This window comes from Brienomyrus brachyistius, chromosome 18, assembly GCF_023856365.1.
Source record: "Brienomyrus brachyistius isolate T26 chromosome 18, BBRACH_0.4, whole genome shotgun sequence".
NCBI lineage: Eukaryota > Metazoa > Chordata > Actinopteri > Osteoglossiformes > Mormyridae > Brienomyrus > Brienomyrus brachyistius.
In genome coordinates, this window is record NC_064550.1 from 17,520,363 (window position 1) to 17,534,444 (window position 14,082).

General features: G+C 41.4%; 1 protein-coding gene across 3 annotated transcripts in view; it reads left to right on the forward strand.

The window, feature by feature from the left end:
* The window catches only part of grik1a (glutamate receptor, ionotropic, kainate 1a), a 39,012-nt gene extending 30,337 nt beyond the window's left edge, over positions 1-8,675 (forward strand). For 2 of the 3 annotated variants that reach the window (XM_048984461.1, XM_048984462.1), the window contains exons 14-15: positions 1,889-2,114; positions 3,040-7,200. In XM_048984461.1, the coding sequence (XP_048840418.1) occupies positions 1,889-2,114; positions 3,040-3,329 (516 nt within the window). In that variant the 3' untranslated portion in view covers positions 3,330-7,200. Of the gene's footprint in view, positions 1-1,888; positions 2,115-3,039; positions 7,201-8,247 lie in introns of those variants that run through there. The other variant, XM_048984463.1, reaches the window with a different exon arrangement.
* Positions 8,676-14,082: the final 5,407 nt, after the last annotated feature.

The window sequence follows — 14,082 nt, forward strand, 5'->3', positions numbered from 1 at the left end:
TAACATACTTGGTAATATTTCTCTACACATGGAAGCTGTTCATGCAAAGCCAGACGTATATTCTGCTTACTGGTATCTGTATTAAGCTGGTCAGTTTTGGCCCAGTAAGTGACTGAAAAATTGTCAAACTTCCTTTGTGCATTTCTGTTCTCATCTGAAATGCAATTTCATCAGTCCAGAGCCTCTGAATTGGATTTAGCTAACTCTATGATGCCTTGCATTATTATTTTTTTAATCCATATGTCTGCTGCGTTTATAGATTTCCTCAAGGTCTTTTTTCCCCCCCACCCCATCCTCACCGACAGTTTATTGCGTCTCGGTAAAGCCACTCGGCCGCTGGTCTGCCGCATACTTCACTGTTAGAAAAAGCGAAGGTTTTGGCAACTAAGCCAGACGTTGTCACAGTCTCTCAGACAGCAGCACCGGACGTCCCTGTGATTGACAGCGATAGAAAGATTATTGTAATATGTAGAAGTGTGTGACCGTGGGTGGACAGATGACAGCTTCACTGAATATGTTGCCTAGCCCAAATCCCATTCATTCTGAAGCATTTCAGAGCATTATCTATGGAGATTACTTGCCCATATATCTTAGAGAACATGGGCCCAGGAGGACAAATGATATCAGCTGGCAGACATTTGCACACAGCTGTCCAATTTCATCGTCTTGAGAATGAAACCTGTCTGTCCGTGATGCGTTTCGCGTTCAAGGGTGTTTGTCTGCATGAATGACTTGCAGGGTGTAAGTATATCTTTTGGCAGACTGCCGGAATAGAGGCGTATAGGCAAGCAAAAGGAAGGAAGCGTTCATTAGAAAATGTGAGTATAAGGGTCAGGATCATCGCTAAGATCCTAAGATACCCAGGACATAGGTGTTCTCAAGCCAAGATCATGATTATTAAAGGGGCAGTTCAACCCAAAATTGAAAAAGATATGTGTTTTAGAACCTTTAGATCTATTTGTTCATCTAAGTCGTCCTGTTGGCAGTTGCCTAGTTTTGAAGATATCAGCTATAGAAATGTCAAGCGTCTCTCGAATATAATGGGACTGAATGACGTTCTTTCCGTGATTATTAAAGTGCCAGAAAAATACATTTGCTGCAGTCTGTTGAGCTTTTCAATATCTCTTGTCAGAAATCATCTCTGCGTTACTCAAGATATCCCACAAACTTTAGTGCGAGCAGCTTGAAGTAGGAACTATTTTCTACTACCGAACTCCTCGCTCCAGTTGTATAACTGCGCAGAACATGCAAGCACCTTCTTCTTTGTGATATGATGCGTGGAGTTCGGTAGATTTCTATGAGCGGTATCATAACTCTTACATGCTCCTACAATAATTATTATTATGAGGAGTCACCTGACATGTGCTGTTGGGGTCAATTTGACCCCATGGTAGGCGTGAGTTTAAAACTGGGCAGCGCTCAGCAGAACAAATCAGGGGGAGGTGGTGAGGCGTTGTTTGGTTCTGTGCGTTCAGGCTGGTAGTGCTGCCCAAGACACGGCTTCATTTGCGTCAGCATGGGCACTGTAGGGTTACAGTTGGGCTAGTGGCAATACCAGAGGCTTGCCAAGCCTTCTCTGAGGGCCCTTCTTTTTGGCTGTGCAGGAAGTCTTCCCAAAAACACGCCAGCTGGAGCCATTAGTGGAAGCCAGACATTGGTGGATTAGGGGAGTAGCAGCTTCGGACAGCCGGTCTGAAACAGAGATGCTGAAATTTTGACAGGTGGCTACTGTCTGTGGTGATGATAGAGATTATTGGCCACCTGCTGTTTGTCTGGAGCGGCGGTAGCGTCTGGGTTCCAGCAGCAGTGTTGTGATGATATGCGCGTGTTTATGTTAAAAACAGTTTGGTTTAATGATTTAATCCGTACCCTCTTGCGTAACTTTCAGAAATCCAAAATCTCCACCTACGAAAAGATGTGGGCATTCATGAGCAGCAGGAAGAACACAGCCCTGGTGAAGAACAACCGTGAGGGGATACAGAGAGTCCTCACCACGGATTACGCTCTGCTCATGGAGTCCACCAGCATCGAGTACATCAGCCAGAGGAACTGCAACCTCACTCAGATTGGGGGCTTAATCGACTCCAAAGGATATGGTGTTGGGACTCCCATTGGTAAGACAGTCGGAGGGATTAGTCAGACTGTGGTCCAAGGCAATGCACTGTTGAAGTTCTAGAAAGACAGCTATTTTCCTTTAAGGGATTGATATGAATTATTAGCAAATGACCTTAAAGTTAACCTGCAATAGAACTTCTAGAGCTCAGACTGCTAGTGATGAACAAAACAATGCTTCATGAACCATTTGCTGTATTTTTTGACCCCACTAGATGGTGCTCTTGGTTTGCATTGGGGCATGGTTTGCCCCCTTTTTTGAACAGATAGCACCATCTAGTGCAGTAAAAAATATATCAAATGGTTCATGAAGTGTCATTTTGGCCATCAGTACACGCTGCTACTTACAATCTCTTTTATGATATTCTGTTGGTGTTTCCCAACTCAGTCGCCGGGGACTCCCCAAACAGTCCATCTTTTGCTCCTTCCAAGGTCCAGGTTTGGACAATAACTGATATGTAGTTATCAGCAATAACTGATATGTAGTTATCAGTAATAACTGATATGAAGTTGGTGTCCATGGAGTTTTGATTCTAACTGAATTTTGTTCAAGATTCCAAGATTCCTTTATTTGTCATGTACATAGTTATACAAGTACAACATGTCATGAAATGTACACAATAAGTTCACTCACTGTTTCTCCTCTAGCTTTTCAATATGCGGAGATGGTTGTTGTTGATGGTTGTTGTTATACTCCAGGCCACAAGGGTTAGCAATGTCAGCAGGGTGAGATTGATTAATCCTGGAACAGCATGTGGGCTTAATATCCAATCGATGGCACTATAATGAAAGAATTAAGAGGTGGGTTAGAAGGACAATCAGTAGAAGTAGTCGGGGGGGCTGGTTTCCTATACACCAGGTTCTAGGATGTAGGTTAACTCACTCGGTGATGCTGTTGACTCCTGTGCTATGCCCCGTTGTCTCCAGGTTCGCCCTACAGAGACAAGGTGACCATTGCCATTCTTCAGCTTCAGGAGGAGGGGAAGCTACATATGATGAAAGAGAAATGGTGGCGGGGTAACGGCTGCCCGGATGAGGACAACAAGGAGGCCAGTGCCCTGGGAGTGGAGAACATCGGGGGCATCTTCATCGTGCTGGCCGCTGGTCTGGTTCTCTCAGTGTTTGTGGCCATCGGCGAGTTCGTTTACAAAGCCAGGAAGAAGACAGATGCGGAGGAGGTGAGTGCCAGTCAGCCTGCGTGGCTGAACAAGTGCTGAACGCCTCGCTGGAAGTTCTCAGGGCAGGAGAGGAGCATCGATGCAGTGCGACGTTAGAACAGATGTTGGAGAGAATGAACGGAAATGTGAAATTTTGCTTTATGTGGCCAGCAAAAATGGTATGAAGAACTGTATTACTATCATTAGACAAATGCTGTGCAAAGTTGGTAATCTTGGATATATTTTTTTTTTTTTAAAAAAGAACCCTAAAATTTGTTTTGTGGAAGTTTGGTTTAGATTTCTAATATTTTGACAGCCACTTCACTGCCTTAGCATGGGTAATCTTCATACAATATCTTGTACAGGAAGCTTCTTTAACTCAGTTGTATTTGTTTTGTTTTGTTTTGTTTTGTTTTGTTTTGTTTTGTTTTGTTTTGTTTTGTTTTGTTTTGTTTTGCATGCAGGTTTAGGCAGCAAAAGCATAACACAGCGTTAATCAAATCTACTAATGATAAGTAGTGATTTAGGTCAGAGAGATCTGCGCCTGTACCTAGTAGATCATTTTCCTGACCAAAATAAGTGAGTCGAAGAATTCTGACAGCCGTTACTCACACTTCGAACAATTTGAAGTTGAAGGTGATGATTTGCAGAGCAGTGTTGTGTAACCACCCCATATCAAGGTGGTTGTTTGGCTAATTTTGAGTGTACCATGATGGGTCAAGTGCCATTGCTTTTCTGTGTCTGATGCTTTCCAGATAGATTAAGGCAGTGTTCCTCAGCCCGGTCCTTGTGGACCCCCAGGCAGTCCACATTTTTGCTCCCTCCCAGCTCTCACCTGAATCAGGTATTCGGGGTTCTTGATTGTTTGATTGTGTTTCAGATGTGTGGAGCCTGGGAGGGAGCAAAAATGTGCACCTTCTGGGAGTCCGCAAGGACTGGGTTTTGAAACACTGTATTAGAGGTTATATTGGTCAGATCTCAATGCATTATTTTTATAATTTATTTGCATATGTTTATTTGATTTTTTTGTCATGACCCTTTGCCATTCATTTCATATGCAAAGGACTTTTGTTTTGCTTATGATGTACAACCACAGCGATCACGTAGGCAGCCTTTCCTATATTCCTCGGACACATGCCTGTTGTCGGACTTAGCGTGTGGGAAGCTCTCTCTGCTAGTTCTCATACTGTCTGTGCATTTTGTTGTAAGGTATGTCTGAAACCTGCTAAAAGCTTACGTTGTTTCCCCCTCATTCCTCTTATTTCGTATCCTCTCTAAGGTTGTGGTGTCTAGGATTTTCAGCCTTAGATATTTAGAATGATATAAGAAGCTTGTGAGAGCTTTACTTACAAAAACATGTTCTGAGAGCAGAGGGAATAATGATTGGTTTAGAGAAATAACCAATCAGATTGTAGAAGAGGTAGCTCCAAACAACTAGAGGAGGCGGGACGAAGACATCTGATTCTTTGGTCCCACCATCGCTTGGAGACGCCCCCATTGCAATATGATTGGTTATCTCACTGCACCTGATTCATCGTTCTGCCCTCAGAACATTTTGTGCAAGTAAAACTCCCATGAGCTTAAAAGTAGCCCAGCTCACATTGCTGGGTTTATCTGCTAGGATAAACCAGAACTTTTGAAATGTGTTTTTCCTCCAGTGTTCTCTCTTAGACCAGGGTCATGGCCAGTTAAATGGTTGCCAGCTACATAGAAATCTCAACATCCATAAAATTACATTTCATGGCTCCTGTTTTAAGCTGGCTTGTTCTTTCACTGTCAGGAATTGCGTTGTTTCATAATAGCATGAAACTGGAGTCATTTAATTTGAGACAAGAAAGGACAGCTAGCCGCATGTTGACGTGTTATTAATGTTCTCCTTGACTGAAACAACAGCAAATAAATTGATTTCTGAAATATCAATATAGGGTGTCTTCTGAATCTCCATAAGCTAAGGTTGTCTTTGCGAATGTCATTGATGAACGTATCAGTCCAAATTATGGTTCAAACCCAAGTTGTGCCCCACTTGTGGTGGGGTTGCATTCTGATGAAATTGGAAAATTGAAAATATCGTAAGTTAAATATGAATATGACACCCTTGAGTGTCTAGCAGACATAGTGGGCTTGGTATAATTTGGAAAAACACAGAAAAACAAAAAGTTTGGCAGCAAAGGGCAGCCACCTGCAGTAGCACCCATGGAGCTGGGGGTTAAGGGACTTGCTCAAGGACCCATGGACACGCAACTATCATGCCAAAGCTGGGCTTAGCTTAGCCCGCTTAGCTTAGCCCGCTTAGCTTAGCCTGCCGAACTACGTGATGTTTACGCTTGCAAGCACTACAGAGACTGGAAGCATGGCTGGGTGGATGTTGCCATCACCCAGCGTCAATAGAAAGTTCCGCAGGGCATATCGCACAAGTTTTATGGCTACTGAATATGCTTCGCTATCACACCATCGTAAAGTCGAAATATCGTAACTCAAACTCTATAATGCGAAGAGAATGTATATTGCTTTGCAGAGAAACAGGGCTAATAGGCCAGGGTATCTTGGCTGGCTGTAGTAATAAAGCTTCTCAATAGCTCCAGTTGGGGCTCAGCTTACATGAAAGGTGACCTGTTGTTTCAGGGTCCAGCAAGTTGAAATACGGACTCAATACTAAAGTAGCGTTGAGAAAATTGAGGGAGAAAGAAGATATGTTTTCCAGCTTTAATGGGATATACAACTCCTTAGAGTATAAGAAACATTTGCAAATGATAGTGACATCTTGTAGAGTACCGGCTGGGCTATAGGGGGCAAAGGGACAGTAATATTGCAGAGGGTTAAGATCTCTTAATTCAGCTGCCGTGCTTTAGCATAGCCGCTAAATGAGTATGCTAGAAATGTAACCTATAAAACTGAACTTATAATTTCATACTGAACTTACATAAAACTGAACTTATTATTTCATACTGGAGACTCGTCTCCCATTTCAACCTCAGTCCCTTCTTTACCCAAGCATGTAATTGTTCTGCGGCATTGCCCTGTGAAATGACAATTCATTGAAAAACAATGAATCGCTAATATATTTTTTAAAAGTGCTTTGCACAATGCCAGGTGATATCCCATTAAAAAAAGACAATTTTTTCTATACCACACTTCCAATCAACTTCATCATTCTACTTAGACAAGTCGAGCTATAAAAAAATAATAATCATGTTTGATATCTAAAAATTAAATTTAGGGGACATACTGAATGCAGACGTCCATAGTTCAGTGGTTTGAAAATGAGCTGTACATCCTGCAGATGTTGCTCTGTTACACTTGAATGTTACATTTTTTTGATAGGTACAGTACTATGGAGAAGTCTTAGGCAGTCAAAGAAAATGATGTTTAAATGATCTTCAAGTTAGTGTAAAACTATATTATGTCAGCTTCACAATTTACAGAGACCATCCAGTACACCCATGCATTTTTTGACTTGACCACTGCCCCACTTTGTTCAGCTAATTAATGTAACAAATAAAGTTAATTGAGTTTTCATACATTCTAATATATTTTTTCTGATCTGAAATACACTATAGAAATAACCTTAAACCTTTTTTGCCTGCCTAAGTCTTAAGTCCTAAAAATAATTGATTGATTGATTGATTGATTAGAAAGTGTGATCAGTAGTTGTTTTAAAACCTTGACATAAACTGACACTGAAGATTGGAAACCCTTGAAATTATAGGGATGGACACAAGATTTACTTGTGTTCAAAAATAAATAAAGCCAACTAAAACTAATCAAATCGATTTGATTTGAACGAAAACTAAAGGCAAGCAAATATTTTGCCCCCAAATTGGTTAAGGGCTTTTCACATAATTGTAAATTCTTTAAATATGTGAAATGTGCTCTGTCTTCCAACTGACATTTTAATCGTAATGATATGTACTAAAATAAACTTTAAAAATTATTTGTTCGGTCATGCTTTGTTATTAAGATTAAAGATTAAGGCAACACATGAAGTAAACTGTCATTCTAGTGAGGCGTGGATCAATGCTCCTTCACGGCCAGACTGGGATTCATCTCACAGATTCCCTGCAAACCCCCCCTTAGGTCTGCCTGCAGGTCACACACATGCCTCACGGACGGCGATCTCTGGGGTAGGTATCGGCACGCACACTCCTTTTTTTGCAGGCTTTGCAGAGCTGGCAGGCCGGCCAAGCATGCAGCGCCACCAGCTGGTCGCAATGATCCTGTCAGTGGAACATCCGAGTTTCTCCCTGGTGAGAAATGAAAGTGCAGAAAGATGATTTCAACTTTTTGTTTCCTGGCCCTGGGCATTTGATATGAGGCTGTCTTCCACAAGAGTTTAAATGAAGTGTTTTTTTTTTAAGTATATATTGAAAAACAACTAGCAAACACTATTTCTATGATTTGGCACAAGAATCAGAATCTGTTTTCTGAGATCCCATTTATAAATTCCTGCTCGCAGCCCAGTCATATCACACATGGATGAACGCAGAAAACATTCACTTCATAAACTTCCAATTTGCGCTCGCGAAAGAAAACTCTTGTCCAGGGAGCATATTTCTGCTGGACCTAAAGTAGAGAATCGACCCCACATCCTTCCCCTCGCACCTGCAACATACGGAGGAGAGAACGATTTGGAGCTAAAAATAGCAAAGTCTTTTATTCAAAAAAGAAAAAAGGTTTAAATGGCCAATAGGAGCAATTCTGAGTTCAGGATTTTATTTTGACGTCAGACTAAATTTAAGCTGAGTGAAAAAATCAGCCATTTCAAACATTATTTTCCATATAGTTTTTTTCTTCTTAAACCACACCTCAACCTAATTTTTATCCCAAGTCATTATTATTATTTATTTGATTTTTATTACTATTAATGTTATTTTATTATGATGCTTATTATATACCTATATAAGTTGTTATTGTAATATTATTATTACTAGTCTAAGCTGTTCTGCACTGATTACTGAAGCCGCCATGTTCTCCTCATCAGTGCATTTCCTTCAGAGCCGTAATGGAGGAGCTGGGAGTTCCCATTAGGTGTCACAGCTTGACAAAGAGAAAGTCGGGAGTCAAAGGACGACTAGGCCTGTCGAGTCCTTACCCGTGGCACCCGAAACGCACTCTGAGGAAAGAAAGCATGGCATAGACGGTGGACATGCTGCTCTCTGTCGGGGTCCATATCTGCACTCCGTACTTAAAATATCTTTATGCGTCTTTTTTTTTTTCCTCGAACTCTGCCTGTGAGAATTTAGTATACCCTCTTGGCAAATGAGAGTTTGCCTTCTTAATGAGGTGATTAAAAATATATTTGTGATGATTGGATGAATATAATTTTTTTTTGTATGTGTGCCCTGTCAACCCTGTTATCTGTTCATCTTTGATTCCTGTGAAGTTCCCGTACTTTCAAATAAACAGGTTTACAGATTTTCGTGAAGCTTCTCTATGGTCTTTGAAGTCTGAGTCATGAGTCATGGGAAAATGCTCATTTTATTACCAACATGGTATATAAAATGATATGCAATTTTTTTTTAAATCCCAGATACAGACAAGTCTTGCCAAATGCGGACAGGCTGGTGATGCCTGATTTTACCAAAGTCTGGGCACCATTTTGTTATTGAATAAAAAGTGGAAAATCTTGAGTCATCCATATGAATGCTAGTCAAAATTGTAACAGATTTCTGGGATCAATATGTTTAATGAAGTAACGAGTTACTCTGATTTTATAACGTATGCACACATTGAGTAGCAATTCCTGAAAACAATAAATGTCAAAAGTGCATATTCTTGCTTTATCATGTATATTAATATACGTCTTCAACATTGCCAATCTCTGTGAGAACTTGCTTGCTAATCGATCAGCGGTCACAGAAACAGACGCACACTTTCTGTGTAAATCAGCACAAGCATCATGGCAGAAATGGGCCTGTTGAAGTCAGCTTGATGTAAGATGACCGGCTGAGCTACACGGCACATCATAAATATCCTGCTGTGTAGTGGCGTGACCTCCTCCTGCCAGCCTCTCCCGTGACTCTCCTGTTTTCATTGCAGGTGACTCTGATTCAAAACTAGAGATGACTGCACTTCCTTTCATTGGGGGACTCATTTTTAAACTCTGCCTGTACTTAAAATTTGCAACTTGATTCGCTTGTGGCATGGTGGTTTAGCACTGTTGCCTTGCACCTCTGACACCAGGGTTCAAGTGTCTACCATGCCACCGTCTGCGTGGGGTTCCTGTGTTTCTGCCATTTAGAGAGAGTCATTTTGTGATTTCCTGTGTATGTAATGTTTGGCTGATGTATATTAACAAAATACCCTTGTTCTCCCCATGTCGCCGTGGGGTTTCCTCCAGGTTCTCCAGTTTCCCCCGACAGACGAAAAACATGCTTGAGGTTAACTGGAGTTACCATATTGCCCGTAGGTGTGCATGTGTGAGTGAATGGCATGTGAGTGTGTCCTGCGATGGGTTGGCGCTCCATTTTGGGTTGTTCCCTGCCCTGCATCCGTAGCCTCCGGGACAAGCTCCAGACCCCCTGTGACCCTGAATAGGGTAATAGCTTTGAGTTTGTTTAAAATGTCCCATACAAAACATATAGTGGTGATGGTTTTTAGCCATTGCTTTGGAGATGAGAATTTCCCAACCCAGTTGTTGGGAACCTGCAGACAGCCCACAGTGTTGTTTTCTCCCAGAACCCAACATACCCGTAACAGGAAACACTGGTTCCTCATTGGCCCAGACCTGGGAGGAGGCAAAAAAGTGGACCGTCTGGCTGGGATGGGAAACACGACACTAACCTAATGTGACGACTCTGGGCTGTTACAGAACTATGGCCTTTATTCTTTCCACCCTGTCAACAGCACAGAAGCTTTTATTTGCCTCAGTGCATTATCTGTGTAATGAACTGCATGCCATGGTCTGTAATTCTCCACAAAAGCTTAACTGTGCCCCACTGCATTCGCTAACAGATAGAAGGACGAGACAAGGCAAGAGCTTCGAGAGCTTGCCGTCATCTCGATGATCCAGCTCTGCTGGAGTGCTAAGATCTTCCTTGGCTTGGTTTAGGATAGTAGAAGCCCCTAAAGGAGGTAAGGAACGAGAAAATATAACACTCAGGTAACTTGTTTCTTCTTGAAGAAATCTGCCTCTCAGACAGCTGTGATGTCCTGTGTTGTATACGTATCTACACCGAGGTTAAAAATATAACTGGACAGGGATCAGTGAAACACGGCAGTACTGTTTGACGTGTTTGTACACACACCTTAACGGCAAATGGAAAAAAGTTAAGTGTGTTTCTTAAGTACCATTTCAGGGCTGCTGCTAAACTTTCTTTACAAAATCAGTGCCCCTATCTGCATATGAAGGTTTCTGTTGCCTTCATTGTCATTCTCACACTTTTTAATGGCAGGGTCCTCAGTCTTTGCACTGTTGGTCACCTGACTATGGTTCAAGGCTCAACAACGTGGGCGGAGCCTCCAACAGCCAATCAGATTTCACCTGACTACAATGGAAAAATTTTAATTGCTGCCATTCTCACGTGGATGATGGGTGTCCCCAAACTTCGCAGTTGGTCAATAGGTAACTTATATGTCAGCAAAGTAAATATTCACATTGCTATATTAGATGTATGTCTTGAAAATTCAACAGGTTGGGACAGTGTTTCACTTTGCCGTTAAATATAATACTTTTATTAATTTTTCTTGAATAACAAATCCAATTGGGTTTATCCAATGGGTGTCCCACATGTTGCTTGATGTCAGAGCTCGCGCTGCGGAGGGCTTGGCGTAGGCTGGCCCGCCCGTCAACGCTGGGGCAAAGAGAGACACTTCTTGCATCTGGCCCTTGTCGTAATCTCCAGGCCGGCCATATCCATCACGCTCACCTTATGCCTTCTGCATCCTGCAGCCTGGACAGATGTTTCCAGCTCCTGAGCTTCCTCTCTGACTTTCACTCTCTACCTCCTTGACCTTGTCCTCCACGGGCAATTAATGTAAGGGGTGCAGGGAGGGTGGCTGACAGGAGTGAGCTGAGACGTGAGGCAGGGGGTATTAACAAAACCTGCGAGAAATGGAGCTCAGTCTTTGAAAATGAGACCATGTGACTATCAGATAAGACAGGCCATGAGGAAGATGAAGGAGAGAAAGATCCAAATACTTGTCCTGGACTGGATTAACCATATTTGCAACACGTTCTCCGGGGAGTGGGGCGCTAACCCCCCCATTCTATTCAAGAACATCTTTAAACAAGTATATTGATATTTTAATAATGCACTTATTGAAAAGCATACATATTGTTTTTCCTGTATTACATGCATTTCTGAATATAATGAGACACCAGTCAGTGTTGGTCTCTTTCCGGCGTGACTTCAGGTAAGCGAGCGCTTTGCTAGTTGAATTAAAATATTAAAATATTAGAAGAGAGATGAAATTTCAACCCAGCACTGGAATATTTGTTTGTGAAGTCAGATTACTGCCAACATAGAAAATATAGGGAAATAAATGGGGAAAACTTAAAGCTTTTTGACAATCTCATGTTGTAATTACAGCTTAAGGGTTTTGGCTATTTTGATTAATTCTGAGATTCTTTCTGAACCCCAGTAATGCTATTTGCTAGAGTTTAATCTCCACCCCCCTGTGGTCTTAATATTAACTCTCATAAGTATTTTTTTCTATTCTTTCATGAATGAGGTCATGGATTACGGTGCTGTGCCCTTGATATTTACTTGCTTCATACTTTCACGTCTAACTGAACCTTTCAGTCTCTCACTGGAGCATTAACTAAAACTTTCCTCTTCGTTTTTTTGTGATACTAAATCTGTAATGTTTCTAACCTCAATAAAATAATGGTAAAAGTCCACGGAACTGAACAGACTTTGAATTGAATTGTTAGAGATGCAAACTAGTAAAATAGATATATGCACAGAGAGCTAAATTTGATCATATCCTATGAAAATGCCATTTAAATGTTCTTGATTCATATTGCAGATGTAATAAAAAAAATACCATTACTGCAAATTATTGCACCCATTAACATGTTCCACTATGGAATGCAAGACTGCAATGTTGTCCTTGCACACTTCACAATTTGACCACTAGAATGAAGAATGAAAAAAATCTTCGTAGAATGATACAGCCATATTAATTAAAATAGAGTGGAAATCGCATATAGTGATCACGTCTGTCTGGGTGAAATTGATCAGTAAAAGTGGATGATCGTTATGTACAAATGTAGTATACAAATTATTATTAAATTGTGTATAATTCAAATACGCTATAATACAGTCCAGTACTGTGCATAAAATGCAGATTATTGTAGTTTCGCTGCTGCATCTTGGGGGCTTGTTTTTTACAGTTTATCATAAGCTTTGATGAGTCTAAATTTGTCATTGAGAAAAAGTGACTATTTTTTCTGTCATGTTTTCTGTGCTTGCAGGTAGCTAGCAGAAGCAGTCGGGTTACAGTAAGGCAAAGTGAGGTTATCGAAGTCAAAAAAGAATGTCATGTACAAAAGGACCCAAAATGAACACTGTAAGTGGACTACTTGATTACTATAAGCAAACTATTTAAACAGTATTTGTACAGGAATAATTCTGTCCCCAGATTGTTGATCCATACAAGCGATTGGTCACTATAACTGTGTATATGCTTTAATTTCTTGGAAGGACTCAAATGATTAACGCACTATATCGATAAAATCTTGGTTAAAGCAGCAATTGTGCTTTGACTCTCGAACCACCAACGCCATCATTGTGTAAGATATCCTGTAATGGCCGTGTTCATGGCAGCTAAACTGACATTGAAGTATAACAGAAAACTGTCAAAATCTTAAGTTAAAATGCATGAACCTCGCTGTAACCATATTTGGTCTTCAAGAGCCATGTCAGACTAGTGAATTCAGGGGAATTTTACAAACACAAGACAACAGATTCAGCAATCAACCATGCAAAAGCAAATCAGGATTAGTTTAGTTTTGAAATTCCACTAGTTTTTATTTGTTTCATTGCATTTTCCCATGAGCTGTGTATTCCACAACATGTTATCCGAGGGCATAGATATGAGATATAAGGTGCCTAGCAATATTGTAAGAGAGGCAGGGGAGCAGGGGTCCAGGGCTAATTTAAAATCAGATAAAAATTTCTACAGGCGCCACTACAGCCATGTCACCACCTGGTCCCCCTAGTCTGTGTGCTTGGCGCCTATGCCATTTACCTGCCTGCCTAGGTCATCTGTCTGCTTGCCTATGTCACCCCCCCACCCACAATCTCCCTGCCTGCTATGTAATCCCCCTGTCCACCTATGTCATCTGTCTGCCCACCTATGTCACTCCCTTCCCACCTATGTCGCCCCCCTTCCTGTCTATGTTATCTCCCTGTCTGCCCATGTCGCCCCATACTCACCTATGTCAACTTCCGATCCACCTAGGTGGACAATATAAAAGATAAGACAGTAAGTACTCCACTCTTAAAAATTTAGATTGCCTACAACCATGCACTCTTATGTCGCATTTCTATCTTCGAGTCAGAGGGACGATGTCGACAGCACCCCTCTCGGTACAATTCGCATCTATTGAACTGCAGTGACATCTGGTGGTGAAAGTAAAACCGGAACGTAAAATCTGTATGTATGTAATCGATTGGACTAAGCAATTGCAAGGGACATTGAGGGGGATGTCAATATCGCAATTGGTCGGGTGGAGGGGGTTCATGAGATAGTGAACCACCACATCTGGCACTGACAATAAATGCCACATTTAAGTTAATAAGCGTTTCCATCAGAATCAATATCATTGTTTTTCATTGAATGATATTTACCCACTAACTTGTCACTTAAC